Here is a 24,749-nt window from a genome sequence, read left to right on the forward strand (position 1 = left end):
TACTGGAAGTATTTAATTCACATCCTATATTTCCCGGCTAGCAAGGCAATGGCATTCATTGGAGTGAAATGAAACTGAAACAGAGCATAGGCCTGAAGCCAGGAAAAATTCAAAAAAGAAAGTCCTGCATGGCTGCAAGCCAGTGCATGCTCTGTCATGCAGCTGTCAGCCTCCTCCTGTGGTAGTGGCCAAAGGACAGTTTTAATTATGATCTCTGGGTTGGGTTTCTAAAGCTTGTGCCGTCTAATACCTCTGACACACAACAGCTTTACCGTCGGCTGCCACGCACAGTGAGAGGATGTGGCCCTGGCGAGCTCCGTCTCTCCGGGCTCCTCCGCGCGAGCCGCGGTGCAGCTGCAGCGGGTTGGTGGTTCCCTGCGACAGGCACCGGTGGCACCTGAGCGTCGTTCAGAGGTCCTCCATCGCGGGTCGGCTGGGAGTAATAGAAAACTAAGGGGTTAGGTTCGTGTCAGGAATTCATCAACATCTCAGTGGTTTTCACTGTAGTGCAAAAAGACAAAATACTTGAACGTTGGATTTTATGAAAACCAAGTCAGTCCAGGGTACTGGACATTTGTATAACTGGGCTGGATGGGACCACTAAATCGCGGAGTATTGTTACTGCCTGGAAAAACAATTTCCCTCTGATTGCTTCTCTTTCTATTAACGTATTGACAATGTCACTAAGTTTCTTTTTTCCCTCCAAAGTAAACCAAATGATATTTTCCATCTCTTATTTCAGCCTTTTGGAGGACATAGTCCTATTATTATTACTACTCATGTAATCAAGGCTGTTTTACATCCTTGCAAATAACTAGTTTCTTGCAAAAAGTCTTATGGCCCCACACTAGCACCCTCAAGATTTTGTTATGCTTGTCCTTTAAAAGAATCAGGCTGCTCAGAAGCTCAGATATTATAAATACCTGGAAAGTACATCCGGAGTCAAGTATGCTCTTGATAAACATCAGGTAAAATAACAAAGCTTTTTAGGGGAGAAAAGCAGAAGAATGACAATTGGAAGGATGAATTAAAAATATTGCATCTGCTCTTCAGGACTCTCAAATTATTTTATTTTTTACACTTTCCAGGATGTACAACTCATTGTTATACTAGATTCAAAAAAAAGGTAGCTTATGCCCAAAAAATTGAAAAATGTCAGTTCAGTCCGAAAATAGAATGACTTTCAAAGAAGGACATTTGTCAATAGTACCTGTGCTGTCTGCAGTTCATCTGACTGCTTTTTAAAATAGACTTTGCTAACTTTACAGTATATACTGAGATATTAAGAAAAAATTCATGTTTCTCCTGTGCTTGGGAGCCGGTAAGTTTTTTTCCTCAGCACCAGGTACAGGTTTTATTTCTGTTACAAGCTTTTGCTTTTGTATCTAACAAATACAAGGCTGTAGGTATCTCCTCTTGTCAATGTATATTTTTCGACTCTGTTTTGGAATATGCAGTCTGCCAAAAATACCAGGTGACTCTCTTTATGGAGTGCTTAGGAGATTTTAGTGCATTCGTTAACACATGGTGAAGTAAATGGCTGCATTTGAAGCAAAAGGCTGTAAATAAAAAATGCACTTTGAGGGTCAGAAATCTGTGTAGGTTCCTAAGCTTCCTTATGTCATAAGTTGAATGATTCAGGTTTATGTCAGTGGGCAGGCTACAGCTGTTGTTCTCGAGCTGGCATTTTCTCAGGCTGCCAGAAAGCATCTGCATCACTGGGCATGTTCCGTGTATTAGAGTGAGAAGAGCAAGAGCTGCAGGACCTTTACTCTCTGCAGCCGATCAGAAGAGACAGCTGATTCCAACCAGGAGCAGAGCGCTGCTCCGCAGCTTCCTCCAGCCCTAATCTCGTAAGAAATTAGCAGGAGTAAGGATGGTCCGGTCTGCAACCAGAGCCCATTGCTAGGAACAGGGTTAGTGGTACCAAAATAGTAGACTGAGTGGCTCAGCTGGGATCCGGGAATAACAGCAATCCGTATGGAAGTTCTCAGCCTCTGGGAACCAGGCACACAGGTATTTCTTTGTGTTTGTTATGAGTTGGGGCTTTTTTTTTTTTTTTCCTTTTGATTATGAAAATCTGTTGTTTTTTTGCCTTTAGCTAAAGATGACAGAAATTATTTATAAGCTTTTTATAAACCTGGAATAAAAGGGTCTTAATTTTTTGACAAAGAACAGCAATAATAAGATTATGGACTTGTAATTGGCAGATAAATAGGAATAGCTGTAAGGAGAATTATATTTTAATTTATAGCCATTTGTGCTCTGCAGTGCCTTCCAAATAATTAGGTAGGAATGTTACTTGTTCCTTTTTACAGGAAAATCTTTATATAGTCCAAGTCAATAAGACTTTTGGCAGAGGGTTCGATGGCAAATGCCATTTCAAAAAATGTTTGAAGGTTGAATGTATGAAGCAACAAGTTAGGGATCTATCTTCTCGCAATTTTTCATCTCGGGTATATATGTCAGAACTCAGTGTAGTAATGATTTTCTATATTTTTTCTTATGTCATAATTTTAGAGAAGGAAGAAATGCAGTTATTTATGGACTTTTTTCCCATGATTATAAATGTGATCCATACTCCAGGCTAAAAGAAATGGAGAAGAACCGTATCAGGAAATTAATCATTTCTTATTTATTATTATTAGTGTTTATTAATCATGTTGGATTAGATTTATAGGTATGATTTTAAAGTGGAATATGATACAGCAGTCAGTTGTTAAACGATACTTCAAGTTGTTTTGTCCTAAAGTTATAGTAAGTGGCAAACACAGTTTTTTTAATTAATTTTTTTTCCATGTTTGCAGTGTTATGCTGAGATGTTTTATTACTAATGACTCTTTTCAGTGGTGGAAATAAAGTATGTACCCTCGTTTGCTATAGTATCTTTTTCAGATATATTATTGTGTGTAACTTATCAGATATATTCAGTGCTATTAGAAATAAGTAACACAGAAGATTAGATCATATTTATATGATCATTAAGTACAGCTGCATTTTATCCTGGTTACACTTGTACTGAAAACACTGAATATTACAGAGCCATTTTGAACCAAGTTTTTTTGGTTTAAGAAGCAGGTGGAAAATTGGTACAAGGTCATGGGAAACATAATACCTAATAATGTATTATTTAGAAATATATATTTAGGTACTTATATAATAACAATATGTTCCAGTTTGTGCAGAAAAAAATTGACACCTCTGTCTATAATCCTATATGTATTTTCTGAACTGTACAGATTTAGCCAGGTGGTTGTCATAACTGTTTTAACTTTTACAGTTATTGATACTAAGTAATATTATACCAACTGCAAGACCTAACCAGAAAGCTCTTTGTGCTTCTGTCATCCTTCGTGACAGAAACATGAAGGAAGATGAGCCACTGAGACTTTACAAGTGATTCATGGCTTCCATCAAAGCAATATATTTTTAAATCATTCTTTCATTTGTCTTTTCCTTGACAGGAGGCATTGTTGATAAGGACCTTCGTCACTACCTCAATTTACGGTTCCAGAAAGGTTCGGTAGACCATGAGCTCCAGCAGATCATAAGAGACAATCTCTACCTCCGCACAGTGCCATGTGAGTAGGGTGGAGATGAAAAAATCTGTTTTCTTAAGGGCAACAGACTATCTGCATTAATGCTGCTGAGACCATTTGCAAGGTGTGAAGAGGTGGACTGTAGATGAAGCAGTCTTCCTGTAAATAGATTTACAGCTTGTTGCATGTCTTCCACGTTATTGCTGAGAAACTGAATTGTCTTAACACTGAGTTAATATCTGAAATTGCATGTTTTTTTCAAAGTTTTAGTTCTCATAAACTGTGGCTCTAGAATAATAATCTTTTCTTCTGCAGTTTTAAAAAGCACAAATTTAAAGAAAAAAGCAGTTTTCTGGGCTGGTTTTATTGATGTCTGACAGAGAGCGAGCTAAACCACAACAGTCTCGTATTTCACAGTGTTATACTTTGTATAATAATATTGTGGGGTTTAGAATGCAATAAGGCAACAGAGGAAACAGAAAATAGGAAATTTTGTTGTTTAGGTGCAGCAGGCATGGCAATGAAAGTTCATATTGTCTTGCATGCATGTTCTTTTGTTCTCACATAAGTCAATGGTATCTACATCTGAAATACTCTGATATCTCTAAAATCATTTTTGTAGCTATTGACCTTATTCACCTGTTTCTGCAGTAGACATGAAAATAAGTAGAGTAACATAAGCCATGTCCGACTGTCAGGACATGGCCATGCCTTTCAGAACACATCGACTTGACTGACAGACAATATATCATTTAAAATGGACTGAAGTTCCATTATTCTTACCTCATAAAATAATTGCTTGGTAGACAAAAAATGGAGCTTCTGGTTTGGGAAAAAAAGGGTGCACCTTTGAACTTGCAGGCTTGACACTGGAATGATAGGCAGAGGAAGGTATACGGAGTAAGTGACTGCACTATTTCTATGTTGAGTGGATGCTCTTTGAAAGTGGTGATGTTGTGAATGCTACTGTATGTTTTTTCTTTCATTACCTTAAAGAATGGGAATTTGAAAAACTACACCACCAAAAGACACTCAAGCATTTCCCTTTCATTTAATTTTCCCTTCATTTGGAAGCTGAAGATAAATAAAGTCTTAATTTCAGGAGATCCATTCATCCCTGATTAGAAAGGAAGGTGGAGAAAAACATTAAAAAAATATCACCTGTATGCAGAAAACCAAAACTATTACATTTATGTGAGATTTATGGTGAATTAGGTTTGTCTGAAGGTGCTGAGAAACATCACAGCTGAAGTGGAAATGCGACTACAAATATGTTTTGAGATTAATTCACACTTTTTAGTATATCTGGGAAGGTCATTAACACAAGAGTATACTTATTATAGCCCCAGCACATGCTTGTTAATGATGGAGATACAGAATAAGATGAAGGAAAACCCAACAATATTGCAACACATGTAGCAGATACTGTCGGTTGACAGTATGGGCATGATGAGTACTTTTTGGGTTTGTTTGGTTTTTAGTCAGGGCAATAGTAAAGTGTTCTCATTTATCAAGTGAAATACAGTACTCACAAAAGCAAAATTTTAATTCAAAAAGTATCACTGTAACCACGAAGACCACAACATTGAACCTATAAAAACATAATATTATCTTACCTTACTGCTGTGACTTATAAAATGACACAGAAGATGGATGTGGTTAGATTCTTAGGTCTTTATTGTATTACATATTGAGCATCTTTAAGTAAGAACCAGATTTTCAAAAATAATGTAGTGTTGCAGATGACAACTGCTGAATTGCTAGATAAGCAGGCACGTTCTTGGATAGAGTGGAAAACTCTTTTCAATAGTGGTGGTAGAAAAAACAGAAAAAAAAGTAGTGCCCGAGTGTTATATATTCTTTGAAATTTTCTTGAAAATCCTATGAAAGTAGCCCTTTCATAGTAGTAGTAGAAAGATAAAGAAATTCACAAATGCGGACAGGTTGATATGTGGTTAGCTAAAGAAGTTTCCCTAATCAGGTAAATGAAAAGGACACCATTACATAGATTGCAACCCAGATTTCACCTCAGTCATAATTGTGGTGAATCTTTTTTAATGCAATTTTATTCTATATCTCCAGCATTCATGTTTAGGAGGGAAAATGTTCTCAAGTGTTTTCTTTTTTTCATATAACAACTAATTTTTGAATCATGAACTTACTTTTCAAGGGTCCTGATAGTCAAAATTTTCTGCTTTGGGCAGGTTTGTTTGTTTGGGGGTTTTCTGAAACTCTGTACGCAGGCTGAGAGTAATGGTCAGCTATCCAAACACTCTAGTTTACAACTGGTAGGGAGATTTCTTTAGTAAGCAGCAATAATATTTAACTGACTATACCAGTGCCCAAAAGTTCACTTAATGAGTACAGACTAACCATGTACTTATTACAAATCCTGCCAACACAGCAAAGGCAGCACTCAGTTTGGTCAAGTTCTTGTGCAGAAAAATAGAAAGAGAAAGACAACTGCAGGCAACGTAGCCTTTATTTCCAGTGACAGGGTTGTAACTTAAAGAGCAAAATAAATCTGAAAAATAGTTGGCAACCTTTTCCTTTTAAAAATGCACCTACAGTCTTTCCTCAGTTATAGAGGTGTAATTGCCAGTGAAACCAGGAGAACCTTTATAACAGAGTCCTTGACTTTGAGTTTTTACTGTTCTTTGCTTTTTGTCCAGACCAACAGCACTGGCCCTTGCAGTGCAGTGGACATGACCATGGGCTTCTCAGCCTTCCAGGTCAGATTAAGACATCTTTCACTTACATTAAATGAGTGAGTATTCTCCGGGAAACTAGGAAGCAGAGAACTAAATCCATACCTGTTTTAAATCAGGATAAGCCAAATGTAGTTAGAACAGGTAAGCCATATTTACTGGATAAGAATTTGAATTGTAAGTTATATAAGTGTACATTCCTGTGTTCACCAAAGGATGGATGGGCCAGAAATGCATGACATGAGGATAATGGATCAATTCTGCCCTCGGAAATTGTGGCCCCTGTGGATGGGGTGAATTGGTTGGGTTTCTGATCCTTACATTTCTCTATTTTTAATAATGCAGTGTCACTTTCTACGAAATTAGAAATGACTGTGTAACCGTAAGAGTCAAATGCTGCCTTCCATAAGTGGTTGCAGTTCTCGGTGCCATATGAAATTGATTTTCCCTGCATTGTCAACAGGAATTACACGCATATATCCCAGGGCAGAACATGCGATTGTATTTGCAGCAGTCGAGATGCAGCCGTTAACTAGCTCTGTCCCCAGAGCTGTGTGACAGCAGTAATGAAACTGATACATAAACAAGAAAATGAAGAAAAAGTTCTGTTAATTTGAAGCTGAATTAGAAAAGCAATAAAGCTTTCAACAGACAAGGTCAAGAAATTGAAACTTTTTTAAAGATACAATACTGCAAATAATATGAAAGAAAACATGCACTCTTGAGAAGGAAGACTGGGCAGTGGTCTTCTGTCAGGGCACAGCTCTTGTTTAAATGCAAGCAGGAGGACTAGACTTCAGGTGTTGGGAAACCAAAAGTAATACAAACAAGAAATATTGCTGAGCATCTCAAAGGAAAACAAAAAATTACAAAAATCAGTTCTAGGGAAAGAAAGGTTGACAATTTTCCAAGTTCAGAAGACCCGACTGAAGTTTGTCTCGTGCATTTTCTTTTCCTTTTTCTTTTGTATAGATTTTTGGCATAGTTTTCATACCCTAAACTTATTCTGAAGTTATTTAGGAGCACTAACCATTGAGGTTGTCCTACAGTACAGAAGAATAGCCATGGTAAGAAGTGGTAGTTATTAAACACGTGTAAGCAGTATCTGACACTCCCCCTTTCTGTCCAAGTCCAAGGATCTGGAGAAAGGCCACGAAACACGTCTAGGACTGTGAATGCTATAGGCAGACAGAAACTTAGGCATGCTGCACCTTGTGCTTGGTAGTGCTCTCAGGAAACTGCAGTTGCCATGTGGGCAAGCAGCTTTCCAGTCTTCACTAATGCGAGAAGAGATAGCTCCAACTTTGTGTCATCGCAAGAGTAAAGCTCTGGGGAGAGTGCATGAAAGGAAAAAAGTTTTGGTAGTGACAGTCATGGTCAGGCATGTCTCCCTTGATATGTCCTTCCAAGTAATTGCAAATTCCATTTCTTTAAGAGCTGGCAAAATAGTGGAGCTGTGTTTCAAAATAGCATCTGTATACTTCCTTCCCAGACAGGGAGTATGAAAAGATAGTAGAAGACATTTTGATTAAAAAACACTGGAAGAAGTCAAACAATGACATGCTGATTCATAGAAATAAAAAAATAATCTATTTGAAGAGATTCCTTTTGATATCCTCTGAGGTATAACCTCCAATCCACAGTAGCGCAGGTGAATTACTCTATCCCACTGTACTGATTTACACCACTGGAGGATGCAGCCCAGAAGTGCATTCTCCAGTGGCCACATATCAAAAGTGATAATGTGACATAAAAAAACAAAAGTCATGGTGTTGAGGAAGTTTCCTTCCTAGTGTTTGCATTTAGAAAAACAACAGTGATGAAAGAAAGGAGAGGACTGAGTGCATGGCTCAGGCTTATTGCACTGGGTAATGCAGTATGACTATCAACACAGAAGACTTGGAGGAAGAATGGTTTATTTAAGACATTTGTCAGCAACACAGGAAAAAAGGTTCAGTTTGTGACTGAGCCACATGCTATATGCGAGTGACCACAGGCAAGAAATGCAGTCATTATGTGCTACGGTTCCCCACATACAAAACAGTGATAATAATTTGTTCTTTGGCTTAGTTTGCCTATTGGTATTATGATTTCTCTGTGTTAGGTGAATACAGATAACATACAACTGCAAATATGACCTATGAACATGTGATTTCTTATTTTTATCTGTCTATGAATAATTAGATTCTTGGCTCATTTTGAGTAACTTTAAGTAAAAACCTCATTTTCAAATGAGGTTTTGTTCTATTCTAGTATAATCTGGTCTATGTATAAATATATTTAACCTGCAAGCTGCAGTATTGTGTGTGTACTGTTGAAGTCTTACATATTACAAAGTGCTTCTGTTTATTGTCTAGTCCTCTTCCCAGAAAAGAAAGTGTATGCAGTGACTTTTTTTCTCTGAACTTGCTTTTGTTTGTCATATATGGCAAAGGTAAGTGCCATTTTTAGATACTGAAGTCAATAAAACATGTTTCTACTTGTACTTGAAGCAGAAATTGCTACAGGGAGGTGAGGACACAGCCTCAGGGGAATTCACTCCACACGTTCAGCCCTGGAGAAATCTCCATCTCCAAAACAATCAGGGCCTTTCCCTCTGCAGAGAGGTGTATTACATTAGGAGACCACAGTCATTCATAGTCATCTTCATGGGTACCCATCAGAAGCAGTAAGGCACATCTGGGTGTGTATATACTGAGTTGTGATGAGGCTTTTCTCTCCTGTCCTTCCTCCCTGGGGTTGGAGCTAATAGGTGTTATCATAGAACAGTACTTTGTATTAATTCTAATACCTTTTATATTAGTCACTATAATAAGGGAGTGACAATATTGAGTAAACACTGGAGGAAACCCCGATTACGCAGCCAGGGTTTCATCTGAAGTTTCTGAATTTAAGGGTGAGGAAGGAGTGGCAGAAGTCAAGTGGGCAATAAATATATATTGGGTGAGGGTACACCCAACTCAGAAACTCTGTGTGTGTAGTTCTGCTACTCTGAATAAGAATGCGAGATATATTTGACTACATTTGGACAAATATAACTCCTTTCATATTGCATTTGTAAAATACTTTGTTCCTCTTCTAAAAAACTATATAGCCAAGAGCAATCGAAGTAGAATGTATGAAACAGACTTGCCAGTGGTTTCATATATTTTTCTATAAATTTGTTCAATGTCAAAATTATCTTTTAAGGGTGGAAACTCAGTGCACAACTTTGTTCTTAAAATAAAAAGTTAGAAAGTCCAGATATTGTTGGTTAAAAAAATCTTCCAGTTTGACATCATATGGAACTATTCTTAGAATAAAATAACCTGTGCTTAGCACACCGTACTGCCAAGAAATGTCCGCATCATTGGAAATAACAGTACCTAACTTTAATGACTACTTTAGTCTTTCAGACAAGTGTTAGTTATTTCTTAGACCTGACTTTGATGGCTCAGAATAGAGCAACGCAGAGCTCTAGGGAAATGTTCTTGTTGTGCATCTAATGGAGCACACCTCCAAGGTGTATTTAAAGCAGAATCATTGGCAAGTGTATTCAGCCTTTTTTATATCTAAAGCAAAATTAAACCAAATCAGGTAATTACATGAGATTGTTGGAGGTATGCAAGGAACGAAGCTGGAGGTATTGTTTAGTCTCTGTGAGCAGTTAACAAGGTGCAACTTTGAGGGAAGGAGCAAGGTAATCACAAAAGGAACGCAACTACTGAACCTTGAGTGAACTCTCCTAATTAACATCTAATTAACATATAATTGGCAGAAACCTGCCCCTGGGTGGGGAAAGCTCCCTCCTCACAAAAGCCCCTTCCTCACTGAGCATGCCTAGGAAAAAAGAAGGACGCTGTGGCTTTGAGTGGAGATGAAGCTGGTGAGAACTGGTGGGAACAAGGGTAACAGAGCCAACTTTAAAAAATACCAATAACTGTTGCTCGAAGTGTATAAATATTTTCCGTGTGCTGGCTTTGTGGACCTACCACCTAGCACCCAGCTCTGTACAAATTCGGAGTAAAAACAAATATCTTGACTCCATGTGTTTTTCAGCGCTCTGCACACCAGGTGGAAGAATCCATATTTGGGACAAGATGAGGTCCCCGCTGTGCTATATGCAACACAGCAATGTGTGCCAGGAGATAAGGAGGCCACTGCTTCAAATAACTGACAGCCTAAATAGAAGAGGCAAAGTACGGTTGGCAAATAAACCCATAGCACAGAGAGTGCCTGAGTTGACTTGCATGAGGTGCAGTGGTGGTTAAACTGGTACTCCTGGACCTTGCTTTCTTTTCTACTGCTACATATAGTAGAAATTACCTCCTGGAAATGCATATGGTACACTGACCTGTTTCTCTGAAGACACTGGGAATGTCTGGTTAAAAGAGATTGGCTTATGCGTCTTTGTATTGACTTTTCCATGCGATTTTTATGGGGTTTTGCCTGTTTCAGAGCAGGGTGGTAAAGGTCAGAGTCGGCACTGTGCTGTCTGTCAGTGGGCACGAAGCATCGCTCAGGCTCCGAGTGTGTTTGGGATGGGGACACTGCATTGCCGTTGGTGGGAAGCAGTGGATGAAAATAAAACCAAGCAAAAAACAATCTTGTCTTTTATTTATCAAAGTGAATTACAGTTTTTTCTTAACTAAGATCTAGGGTAAAGAGATGTCCAAACTTTGTCTACAAATAGCAACACTGATAGAAAATACTGTACAGTTTGTTAGTCATGAGAGAGAAAACCCACATAATTTCGGTCACCTTTTCTCAGAAAATTCTCAGCTTTATTTAGGACATCAATTCTCAGCTATTCAGTGACTAATATATCTGATTTAAATACTCACCTTAAAATAAAGGTATCTGAAGAAAACAACTATCCAGGAAGAAGGGGAGATGGAATGTGTCTGATGCAGTATAACTGTAGTGTGAAGTGAGAAGAGATGTTACAAAATAAAGAGTAGCAGTTGTGTACCACTTATGATATTACAGCTTAAATGTTCCATAAAAGATTGTATGAAGACCTTAGGATAATTTCATTTGCTGTTCAGTTAAAAAAGGGCTTCTCTGAGGTCCTTGCACCCAGACTGCAGCTGTAATAAAGTGAGACTGCTCATTCTGACCCCCACTCCCATTCTTTCTGCTCCTTAGTCACTTTTCTCTCCCATTTTCAAAACCAAATAATGCAAGTCAGTAAATATTTTTTATACTGCAGTGCCAATATAAATTATTTGTATAACAGGTAATCTGATGCATTGCTACCTGGAGAGTTGATATAATACCACTAAAGTCACTAGAAGTTTTTGCAGTGAAAAAAAAAAAAAAAGCAGGAAGAAGTTCTGAAATTGCAAACCTGACCTTTTTTAAGCAGTTTTCCTACAAAAGAATGTCGCATACCTTCCTTAAGTGATGTTAACCAGCATGTGATTTAAAGACTAATGTCTCTGGCAAACAGCTTGGGTTGCTAATCATATCTGTCTGTAATTATTTATATGTGGTATAACATATGCATAATGCCAGATGAGAAGTTTAGTTACAGTATTTGTGCTGATTGCCCCCAAGAATTGATCCATTTTTCATTTAACTTTGAGAAGGTTTTCTAGTGTTGCAAAATGAGTTCTCTAATTCACATGATACCAAAAGGATAAAGGATAGTGGCAGTTTTAAATTAATTTTGATGTTAGCACTGTTCGTATTGATTACTTGAGAACTAGCAGAAAACTAGAGGGGCAATAGCATAAATCTGATAAAGTACCTTGTCTCTGCAGAACAAGAGCAGCAAATAGGAGAGGCTATGATTAACTTATTTTACAAGTCATAGCTTTTGACTCGCTTAACACAGCTTGAAGTTTGGGTAAAGACTATATCTCCCTATGACAGTAGGTTTTCCAGCCTGAAGGTCTTAGATGTACTATTGACCTTTTCCCTGAAATAACAAAATTATCTTTGAAATTATAAGAATTGCAATTATGATTGACAAAAGTTGCAGCATTATTGAACATAACCTTTCCTATAATTTCTAAACCATCTTTTATTTACTACATTTACTACAGATTTTTAATATATATATATATAAAAAATTTAGCCTCCATCTACAGTCAAATAGGTCAAAATATATTTTTTTTCTCGAGGGAAGTTGAGGTACTTTACACAAAGGCAGAAACACATGCCAGGTTGTACAAGTTTTGTGATAAAGCATGGGTAATGCAATTCACCCGGGAACATTAGAACTGCTTAGACTGAATTTGCCTCAAAAAGATTCTTCATTTTGGAACTTTTCATGTCTTTGGATGACCTTAGGATTTATTGTCTTTCCTAGTATCATTTAAAGCCTTTTTTTTTTTTTCCCCAATCTTGTCAGTCTTCTCTCAGTCAGTAGAAGATAAACTGTCAGAGATAGTGGATAATCTTTACTTGGAGATTTTCATCTGAAGAACAACAGTGAACATGGAGTACCAACAGCTGCTCTTAGAAATTCAGAACAGCAAAAAAAGAAAAAGAACAGTTGTGTAATAGAATCGATATTCAGAATTGGATACCCAAACTAAGCTACTAAATATATATTTGCATCATTTAATAAAAAGGACTAATATCAGTTTTGTCAGGATGTGCTTCTTTTGCTTTTCGCTTCTGAGGCTTTCATCTACAATCACAACAAAAGAAAATCAGTGGTAGTGAGGATGGACTTCCTTGTGAATAGATCATCTGGTGCATATTGAGAAATTTATGTGAATTGTTAAGCAGTTAGCCAAGTTGGGGTTCACCAAAAAACCAGCTTGCTCACATCTATGTCTCTGAAGTGCACCTGCAGTTCAGTAGCCTCCTCACACCAGCTGGAGCCTGGGTCCTTGCTGGTTTGTTCGGACACCACACTCTGTGCCACTTCTCCCTTCCTTTATAAAGCTCACGTCTACATTAGATTAGCGCGATTATGCAACTGAGACTACTTTAAAGCTTTTTTCAAGCTTTGACTTTCATGCCCCCACCTTTAGAGAACAAGGTAGCACTCATATTTTCTGGGTCTTACGAAAAAAAGAAAGAATTTCAAACCTTTTGTGCATGGTAAACCAAGGTCAATGGACTAGTGCCTCTAGTGGCACTAGATTTGAGATTCCAAAGTCGCCTGGCTAGAATAAATCCTTTTGAGGAAAAAAAAATAGAGAATGAAGGTTAAGTAGGTGCTTTTTAGCAGCAGGAGAGTGAGTAAAGCTTTGGTTTCACCAGTAGGACTGAGATTAATTTATAATTTACCGGTGGAAAACTGTTATGAGGAAAATTCTTTTCTGCAAGTCCTTTCCTTTTTATTTCCCTTTATCCTGAGGGTACCACTGTCCTGTTTTTGTCCCATGACGGTTTGTCACAACTTTATATTTCTCCTGTGTCTCCAGGTTTTGATTCTACCCCATGCACTTCTCTTTTTTCAATGTATTACTGTTATTAACACATCAACCTCTTGACTAGCTATCAATCTAATATGGATGATTCAAATCATTCTGTCAATTTTATTTCAATGTTTCTGAATAGGGAAAAGTTCTCACTGGGGAGATAGCAGAAATATATTTTATTAAAAAAAAGAATTATAATAATGCAGAGGTTCCAGATTGTATTTCAAATTAAAGCAGTGATCTGGCTTTAAATGCAGAACAGTGTTGTAATTTCAGCTTTAAAATTCTTGTATTTGAGTTTTAAAAGGTTGGCATGGACATATATAAAAGGGTGTAGAAAACTATATGCTTTCCACTTAGAGATTACATACTTTTTGTATTAAATCTCATAATAATAAATTACATGTGCCACTAACTTATCAATGTATTTCCTTTGTATTTTTGTTGAAAATAATCAGTAATACATGTGATACGTTGCAAAGAAATTTTCACTTTGTTCACACAAATATTGGGTTATGTTATATGTAGGAAAGAATTAAATTCACTCTAGGCTGCTGGTGTTGCAGTCACTACCTGAGTTCTAGTGGCCTTTTGCTACAGATAAAATTCACACCACCACTCATTTCAAGTCATCTGTTTTTTCTGATTCCCATTTTTGGTTTTGATTGACTGATAACCTTTCTTTTTTTTCAACTCACGTTGATACTGATATGAGTTCTTCAACTCATATTGATACTGACTTACCTGGATCCTTGGCCTGTCGCTTGGCATTTGTTAATCTTAGAGAAACACAGAAACATCATTTTTTTTCAAGCTTTAAATCAAAAACACCCTACCCATTCTTTCAAAAATAGAATCCTTTTTTCCTTTTTTCCTTTTTTCCTTTTTTTCCCCTCTGCAGAAGACGTTGTGGAGCACTTCCTGGTCAGAGGTATGTCAGGAATTATGCGGTAGAACTCTGTCCTGCTAGTCACATAACAAACTATTCACTTGTTTCACAGGACACTTCTTTTATTTGGCAAATCTACATTGCACTGCAGTCCTTCTTGAAGGATTCTCTTAGAATCCAGAGAATAGCCTGTCATTTAATGACCTTTAATTCATTGAAAAATGTAAACTATGGTGGCATCCAAAATGGTGATTTCGCAAGATTTCCTTTCAGAAACTGTTTTTACATAAGATTTCCTGGTAGTAGTAGCAGCATCTGTAAAAAATCTCATGTTCCTTTAGAGATGTTCTGCATTGTCTTCCACTAAAATACATCAAATGTTGAGTGATTCTGAGCCGGTGCAAGTTCTGTTTGCTTGGGGAAGGTTATCAGCACTACCTACGTTTCCTGACTGGGCTTCCATGGCTGTTGTAGCAGCTCTCTTCCCTTTGCTGTTTCGGATACCACACGCAATGAAGAGCTGGGCTACTGCCTTTTCATTCTCTCCATGTAAATCCTCTGTAAATCTCTGTGTAGCTGTTCTGTTCTTTCCAGTCTCATATAATAAAAAGTCTTTCCCTCTTTTGCACCCCCAGAGGGAGCGACTGGGAAAGAGAGTATCAGGATCACGTCCTTATTGAGTTCTATTATACAGCTGTTGACAGTCTCACTTCATAGTTGCAATATACAAAAGTTATTGCAAATTGGTGCAAAGCCCCAAGATGTGCAAAGTTGGTGCAAGTTGGTACAAAGCCCCAAAAGTTAGCACAACTTGGTGCAAAGCCCCTCAGTTCGCCATCGTTGGGCAGCTTCTCCTGATTGCCCCACGCTTTGCTCAATTGCAGCTGATGAGGGCCAGCTGGCTGCATACGTTGTTTCTATTTTCCATGTCTGAATAAAAACGATTTATTTGCAAAAGATGGCAAAATCATTTTATGTGTATGAGTGCAGGTAATCTAAAGCATTATGGGCAGACTGAAGCTCTTCCAGTTATTTTACAGCTTTTGGCAAAGAATTAGTCTTGCATTAATTGGAATGTAGTTGGTTACACCAGGTCTGTGGAGTGCACATTTTATCATTCCTCATTAAACCCATGTAACTATACGTTGTCAATGTCAGTACCTAATCATTCTTATTTCTTGTTATGAATGACTTTGTATGATTTAAGAACTGTAAAGCAGAAGTTTATGTTTTGTATGTTAATTTCATCTGGTAACACTATCTAATCAGAATAACTTAGAATAATATGTCTTGCGATTACATTTTTCAAATGAAAATAAAAAAATCAAAAAATATTTTTGAACTAGAGGCAAAAAAGACAATATTTAATTAAAGATAATGCTAATACACTACTGAAATTTGGGAGGTGCTAAAGTAAATTAAAAATAGGTTAAAAGCATTCAAATTCTTCAATGGCACATCAGATTTGCTTAGTGGCCAACACTACCAGAATACTGCTGTGAAGAAGCTAGTGTTGTTGCAGCTAAAACAACATCTTGGTAGTATATAAAGCTTACAGCTCCAAGTTTGCATGTGTCTGAACAGAATGAAATAGTAGGAACTGCCACAGGTGCCCAAAGCCATCGTTCTTATTCATACTTCAGTTACCTTCTATTTCCATAGCAATGTAAAGGACCTCAGAGTTAGAACCACAGAGGGACATAGGTAGGTTTAAGTAGACTTTTGGTTCTTGTCTAGATCTGTGGTCGTTAAAATCCATGTTCTTTTGCCATCTAACTTTACAGAGAGATAAAATTCTTAGTTGCTTAAGTTTTCATCAGTACAAGTATTTAAGCACCTATAACATTGGTCTAGGCAGTCATGTGAATGTCCTTGCTCATGTCAGCATTGATTTTATTGAGGCAAACATTTGGGTCCCTGTCATGATTTAGCCCCAGCCGGCAACTAAGCACCATCAGCCGCTCGCTCACTCCCCCATGGTGGGACAGGGGAGAGAATCAGAAGAGTAAAAGTGAGGAAAGTCATGGTTTGAGATAAAGACAATTTAATAGGTAAAGCAAAAGCTGCGCACGCAAGCAAAGCAAAACAAGGAATTAATTCACTGCTTCCCACAGGCAGGCAGGGGTTCAGCCATTTCCAGGGAAGCAGGGCTCCATCACGTGTAACGGCTACTTGGGGAGACAAAACGCCATCACTCCAAACGTACACCCTTCCTTCTTCTTTCCCCAGCTTTATATACTGAGCATGATTTAATATGGTATGGAGTATGCCTTTGCCCAGCCTGGGTCAGCTGTCCTGGCTGTGTCCCCTCCCAGCTCCCCGTGCACCCCCAGCCTCCTTGCTGGCAGCCCAGCACGAGAAGCTGGACTGTCCTTGACTGCTCAGCAACAACTCAAAACATCAGCATGTTATCAACATTTTCTCATCCCAAATCCAAAACACAGCCTCACACGAGCTTCTGTGAAGAAAGTGAACTCTATCCTGGCTGAAACCTGGACAGTCCCCCAAGGAGTATGTTTTCTAGATGTTAATGTAAAATAAATCAGGTACCATACAAAGCATGGTAGAAGTCTTCGCTTTTGTTTGAAAACATTGCTGGTGGAGAGAAGAGCGAAACACCCCGTGTTGTTGACTCCATATTACTAAACCCTGGCTGACACCCCACTCAGCAAGCTGGTGGTTTGGTGTCTGACTCCAAGCCTTCAGCAACTGGGTCAGGGAAAGGAAACTTATGACTTGAGGCTGTAGATTTTACACAGGCTGGAGAAGGTGGCTTACACCAAAACTAATGATTAGGTGATGGAACTTTGTAAGTCTAGTTCATACAATAACTAAGGTTCGCTCCCAAATATACCTAAGGTTTATTTCTTCTAGATAGTCTGGTGCAGCTGTCTTCTCAAGGATAGGTTAAAAATCAGGCTCATTTCATATTTCTCTCCTTTTCTTCTAAGTCCTGTGAGGAGATGGTGAAATGTACAGCTGAGTAGTGAGTCATTCTACTATTAGGGTTTCATTCAAAGAATATGTGAAATAATGTAGAGTTCCCCATCGATTACCAAAGGCTATGGGGCAGGTTTTTTCCCCTATGCATCATGTAGAATGAGATTAGCTATAACATATATTATCTAATCTCTAGTTTATCTTTGCATGCTTAAAAAGTAATGATAATTTCCTACAGTGCTTCAAACTTGCCATGAGATCATCAATCACTTTTATCTAAAATGCAGATGCATCTGTACTTGTATCAAGATTTGGGCACCAACTCACTACTATTTAAATAAACAGTTAAAATTGTACTGACTCAGAAACATGGCAATTAGAGCCAGAAACAATTTAGTAATCTGGATTTTAAAGCTGCTGGAGAATAGTTGTCGTTCTGGTTTTGTACTTTATAATGCCATGTCCTGGAAGAGAGCGATGAATTTCAGAGAAAATCCTTCCTTTCATCATCTTCACAAAAAGAGAGCATTTAATTACTCCCGTTCTTTCCTGTCATTATCCTCAATTTGCATCTTCCAACTCTGATATGTCTGGTGGGCTTTTGTAGAGATTTTTACTTTTCAGACTCTTCTGAGTAAGATGCAAGATTATTTCTGGCCAGGATCAGAGCTGTTCATTCTCAACTGGAGAAAAGAAGTGCAAGAAAGACCAGGATATCTGAGAGATTCAGTGGTGACCATGCTTCATGCTTCCACTAACCTCCATTCTTTCCAGAAAATATTTGAAGTCCATAAGGCACTGTGTTTCTAGGAGCTTTTCTTGCATTCTAAGTTGAGAAAAATGTCCAAGCTCTATGCTTTAGAGAATTTATTTCTGTTAAGTAGTTCCTATTTTATTGTTCTTTTAAAAGTTCTGGAAAAGCAGTGAAATCTAAAAGAAAAGAGAAGGCTTCTGCAAGATGCAATTATACTGTCTCTCTTTGTCCCTCTTTTATTAAATGTGAAGACTTGAGCAACAATAATAAACATAAGAAAATGTTAGTTCTTCTATAATCCTCCATTAGCATCATAAAAGAGAATTCTGAATAAAGATTAAAGGTTTGTTTTAAAAAAAAAAAGGTAACATTTAAGTTCTCTCTCCTGCAAAAGAGGGAACCTTAAAAGAAGGTGAGCATAACGGAAAATGGAAAAGATAAGGTAGAAGGGTTTGTTATAAAAACAAGTTTCTTTGCTTCTTAAGCCTGATATTTTTTGTCCATCAGAGACTGGAGTGACCTGAAATGCAGACACATCATGGGGGAAACTGAAGTGCAGCTTTGTCCTTTAGCTCAGTACAGACCTTGGAAGTGACATTGTCATTTTTCACTAAGGGTTTCATGCTGTGAGCAGTGTGCACATACACCAACATTTCCATAACGCTGTGGCAGTGACGTATCTGCTTTTGGTAACTTTAGGTCAAGTGAACCTAATAATGACTCCCAAATTTAAGGATTCTAACTGAAATTCTAGAAATAAGGTTGCAGTGTTTTGTACTGAAGGAACAATCCTTACAGAGTTGCCTTTCAAGATAATGAGTAAAGCTCAGTATAAAGATGTTAAGCATTCCTGTACCACCTATATCACTTTCATTTTTAAAAAGCAAAACTTTTACAAATTCCTTACAGCTCATTAGTCACTGCAACCTTCTAATGGTATTTTTTCACTCAGTTTGGAAACAAGGAGGGGTTGCTGAAGGCATGCGCTTAAATGCATTACGGCCAGAGGCCAGGTCGTGCTCTCACAGAAAGGCAGAAGACTTCCTGACTTGGGCAAGAGCTTCCTGAGGCTGACAACATTGCTGTCATCATTAATGACACGTTATGGCATGGACTGCAATTTAAAGTACTGTAACTGATCTTTTACTCTGCTTTGGAAATTTCTGTGCTCATAAACACTTACCAAAGACTAGACAAAAGCTGAATTTTAAGAGGATAGTTATGGTATTGGAGAGACAGTAAGCTCTGAGCAAAATATGCCCCTCTAATCCACCCATCGATTGACTCAAGTCACCCTCCAGGGCTGGGGTACACGACACAGGATTAAACCTCATGGCAGTGTGTGAAGCCATTTGGGTGGTGGAGGGAACATGTCGGTAACTTCTGAAGATAAATGTGTATGTGACTGTGTTATACAGTGAACATTTTCTACAATTTTCTGATTTTTTAATAATCTGAAAACAGGCCATTGTTTTAGACTCAAGATCACCTTAAATCCTGGGTATGTATTCTGTACCTGCAGTTAAGAAAAAAGGCAGAACAATTTGTGTTTCATTTCAAGAAGCCTTTTCTGAAGTGATTACTATTTGTTTCCCCAATTCTGCTGTGACTGATCTTAAAAGGAGGAAAAACCTTAGCCTGGTTTAGGCATTGAAAAAGAAAAAGTTGCTTGAGTGGTGATTCTAACTTACCAGATAAGAACATGAACAAAGTTACGTAAGAAATGTACAGAGGCACAGTCATAACTTGGAGCACATTTTTTAGTGCTCAGGTGAAATAACATCATGAACTTTCATTGAATTAAAGTGAGAATTAATTTACTTCTCTATGTCCCTGCTAGAATTTTGTTACATTACTACAGGCTTTAACTTTCTGCATTTTGTAAAATAATGTGCCACTTCCCCAGACAATACAGTGATGTTTATAGCAGCTTCATTTTCTTTCATTATGTGATTCCATGTAGCACCTATAAAGATGTGATCTGCACAACACTAACAATCCTTCAAAGTTAAAGCTTAAACAGATCGATGTTGTCAGGTCCATTAAACTCAAAGTGCAAAGCACTTCATGCTGCTGGCCAGAAGGATTAATAAAGGTGTGAGAGTTATATAGACCTAAGAAAACCATGAGTAATTATGGAAACAAGGTGCTCAATATGATTATTTCAGAAGTCGTGCACAGGAAGCTCTGCAGTGCTCCAATGCTCCATTCTTCCAGTCCACTTCTGCTCTGGTGCAGGATCGTGGCACAGGGTTGAAAGCGTCTTTTCTCCCTGTTAGGTACTCCGTTGCAGGTGTTAAATATGTACTTATAGAAACTGCTTCTAATGTAGCGCTGTCACAACAGAGGAGGAGGAAAGAAGGGGAATTCGCTAGAGAGAGAGGAACATTTAAAATGAGCTGGTCTGTATTTTGGTTCATACCGTCTACGTAATCATCGTGCAGAGTTGCTCGGTTCCCCGTGAGTTGGGAACTCTCCCCGTTCAGACAATATTGTGCAGGACTGCAGCGTGTGGCAGGCAGAGAAATGTGTGTCTCCATACAGTTCTCCATACGGTGCTGTAGTCTCCCTTCATACCTCAATTCTCCTTTCATACCCCAAAGACAGACCGCAGAAAATGTGGGAACACTTAAAGAGCAATTTTCTTGGCCAATACAGGCTGGCCAGTGGCAACAACACACAGTCCTATCCCTTTCAAGATGATGGCTGTCTCTATGCTAGAAAAACCACAGAGATGAATAGAAAATAGTGACCCTGTAGTCTGATGGGGAAGGATTTCTTTCCTTTCATCTCCACTTATAAAAACATATGACATAGTTAAATGTTCCATTAGCTTTGTCTCCACAGGTCCATGAATCTCTCACAGAAGTATACTTCCAAGCTTATTTTCCAGTGATACATTCTGCCAAGTTTGAGATGAGAAAACTGATTCTGAATGATATAGCCCAATTCTCACTTCTGGGAGCTGAAGAATATCACATCATCTTAGCAAATATTATTCTGCAGCTATTATATCAAAGCAACCATAGAACTTTTAAAATGTGTCCCTTAGCACACACGTAGGTGTTTTTGTTTGTTTGTTTGGTTTTTTTATCTTGTTCTGTGTAGGATTATTTAAAAGATTGGGAGTCAGAGTTTGGGTTATGTTCTCATTGTCCTTGGTTGGACTCATGATTCTGGCCAGATGCTTTGTTAAATCTGGGCCATATATTACTTCTCTTTCTGTGCCAATAAAAAGCTTGAGCAGAGGAAAACAGCCACAATGCTATAGCGTGGGAGAGAACAGCAGTAAAAAGAGTTCAACTTCACCTTCCTGTCACTCTCCAGCTCCACAAATGAGTTCTGCAATAGCACAGGGAAGGGATGAGTATAGATAATCAGAGTCTACTGTAACTACATGGGTTCATTCATCAAGGCCACAAATGCATGAGCGTAACTTGTCTGTTCATTCTCTGCATGCAGCACGAGCACCAGTATCACTCTGCTGGGAATATGGGCTGGGTTGCCAGCCACAGAGGCAGCGATTTGGTTCTCTGTGTTTTGCTATCCGTGAATACAGTGGTGCTGCAATAATGCTGTTGATTGGATATAATGCTGCTATTGTACGTTGTTCATACAGGACACTTGAACAATGGGTCAGGCTTCTGCAAGATATTTCAGATGAGCAATGACATAAAAGTAAAAATAATTATTATTAGAGTTGTTTGGTGATCTGAGGAAAGAGCCTACTTTACATAAATGCAAAGAAAAGGAGATAGCAACTAAATAAACCACTTAATTTTCTTTTCAGTTTCATTGGTTTTATTTTTTCTCCTTTATTGTATTATTCAAAGGAAAATTCAGTGCATGACAACTAAAGCATGCATCACAATTCTATTTCTTTCGGAAAGGGTGAATTTTCCATTTATCTACTGGTGTTTGAATCTATGTAAATGTTATATTAATTATGATATATGTTGTTGCCTATTCATACGACTTGCAATTCATACATGTAGAGAGAACAAAATGCCTACATGGGTTGCAGATGTCAAGGGTTCCATACATCCTTGGTGAGCCACACACAGCATCCTGTGAGAGCGAGATCTGAAGTGTAGTACTCACAAGGACTTTGGTGGAACAGGGGACTTGGAGCATGTTAAAAGCTGTATCTGACTGATTTAATAGCTGAATTACGTCTGCAGCTAGAACTCTTCCTATCCTCTTTTGGAACTTATTCTGTACAATGAATTTTAAGTTAGCACTCTTAAGAGTTTCCATTGTTCTGAATATGCACCAGCAACCAATTCTTCACTGATGTCAATCAGTATAACTTCATTACTCTTGGGGAGTTTTGGAGATTAACTCTGTGTCAGGCTTTAACTGTATGATGGTAGCCAGGAATCAAGTTCCATTTCCAAATGATTACTGAATGTTAACAGCTCTCTTGATTTTACTCATACAGATTGGCACAAATAGCTCTGATCATTGCTGAGCTAAATATGTTCCTGAAATAGCAAAATAATTAAATTGGTAGTTTTGTAACATTTTTCTATAGAGACTTGTAAATTGCTTTGTTCTCCAGAATTGCAAAAGAAATTAGGTAAAAGTTTAATCATAGAACTGTAGAAGGTTGCAAATGTGAAAAGCAGTTTTCTTTAAATAATATCTTGTTATTGTCAATTCCATAGTTAAAAGCGAACAAACAAACAAACAAGCAACTCACCCTCAAGTTCAAATTAAGAAAACTGTATTCATTTAATTTGAAAGAATTCACTTTTGCAGGCTAATTTTGCAACACAGTGAAGTGCTGATTGTCATAATTGCTGCCTGGGAAGAGATACCTTTGCTAAGGTAATTTCTGTCACTTCACCTTATTTTTTTCTTTATTCTTACCTCTGAAAATAAATGTGATGTAGCTTAAACACTATTACAACCAATAGCATGCCTGAATGCAGCTGTAATTGAGGATCTACCTACTTTTCCTTGTATAAAATTAGTGCAGGCTTCACTGCTAAACCCAGGTGCACCAATCTCAATTAAAGGCAGGGTAAAAAACTGCAATTCTCAGAAATGTGATTTTGACTGGGACTATTTTAGCCCACATGTGCCTCTGTGAACAGAGGCAGAGCAGCAAGACCATGGGCTAGGACTGTTCACACAGGCAAAAGGTATTCATTTCCTTGAAAGGGAGAAGAAAACAGTATGTGTTGGAGGGAGACTATATTTTGATGACAAGAGGAAGAAGATCATGTTTTATCTCATCGTTCTTCTGAAGAAATCAGTGATAAACCAAGAGGTTATGGGGAGCAAATGTAAGTCATAGGGTTCGATTACTTCAGTGACGATTTTTGGACTAGGAATGACTTTTATTGAGAAGGAATTCGGGCTGTTCCAGGGATTTTCACCATGGCACAAGCAAGGTGAAAAGAAACATGTGTGAGTGAGCCAGGACAACAGTTTGGTAAAGAAGACTTAACTAGGGACAGAGGTAGGGAAAAAGAGAATGAAAAAATAGAAAGAGTTAGCAGTGATGGATGATGAGATGATGGAGAGAAGGTTCAACCACTGAGATCTGACCTCCTTCTGGAAAATTAGAAGCTGTGTAAACAGCTTTTTGGTCAGTGAAAAAGTTGAATTGTACCTTTTAGATGAAAAATTACATGAGAGGTAGAAAATATGTCGCAGCATGACTGTTGCAGTCAGCAGGATGAATGGGACAGGTTGAGAAGCACAGAAAAGAGAAGCGAGAGGAGCAAGCCAGGAAGGTGGCTAATGGAGTTGGTCTATGGCTTGGCCGTAGATGACAGCAATGAGCAAGCAGGGGGAGGAGGGAAGATGACACTGAACATCATGAAGGAGTAGGGACAAAGACTTCAAAACAGAAGGAGCAGAGAAGGTGACAGACATCCCCATCCTGCACCAATTCAGGGCAGGGGTTGTAGGAAAATTAGAAGCCTTTGTTGAGAGAAGGCAGCTGCCCAAACAGTGCCTGACGTGCAGGTATGTTGATAAGACATGAGGTTCCGCTGGAAGCGTTGGCTGGGTGTGATCTAGTGGGGCGGTCTGGGAGGTTACAGCAGTAGCGTAGACATCAGCCGGGGGTGGTTCAGCTGGTGTATGAGGTATGGTGACATACCCCAGGCTCCTGCCCAAACTGCAGGCAGGTTGAGCTTGTGTACACTTGCACTCGTCGATGTTGATTTTCTGCATGAGAACTAAAAATCAGAAGAGTGAGACGATGCTGCAGGGGCTTGTGATCGTGGGTTCAGAGATGGCAGGAGGGTAGATGGAGGAGGTGAGCATGAAGTTGCCTAAGGTAAATGAAGAAAAGAGGGTGTAATTTTCAAAAGACTGATTGAAGTGGCAAACCTGTGGGGAAAATACTGTGTGACAGGATCATTAAAGATTGCATTATAATAGAAATCCAAAAGGAGATTAATCAAAATAACTGCTAAACTATCACATTTTCTAATTTTTGAGTGCTATGGTTTACAAGTGTAATAATGTTCTTTTGTCATAATTTACGGAGTAGAGATAGTCATACAACAATTTTTTTTTTCTTAGAGAAAAAAAAAATAT

General features: G+C 38.3%; 1 protein-coding gene across 2 annotated transcripts in view; it reads left to right on the forward strand.

Annotated features, from left to right (window-relative positions):
• Positions 1–24,749, forward strand: part of MAGI2 (membrane associated guanylate kinase, WW and PDZ domain containing 2) — a gene marked incomplete at both ends in the record, with an annotated part of 789,860 nt that overhangs the window by 245,321 nt on the left and 519,790 nt on the right. For both annotated transcript variants that reach the window (XM_082004503.1, XM_082004504.1), the window contains one exon: positions 3,465–3,581. In XM_082004503.1, the coding sequence (XP_081860629.1) occupies positions 3,465–3,581 (117 nt within the window). The remainder of the gene's footprint in view (positions 1–3,464; positions 3,582–24,749) is intronic.

This window comes from Phaethon aethereus, assembly GCF_964289735.1.
Source record: "Phaethon aethereus genome assembly, chromosome: 1".
NCBI classification, from domain to species: Eukaryota; Metazoa; Chordata; class Aves; order Phaethontiformes; family Phaethontidae; genus Phaethon; species Phaethon aethereus.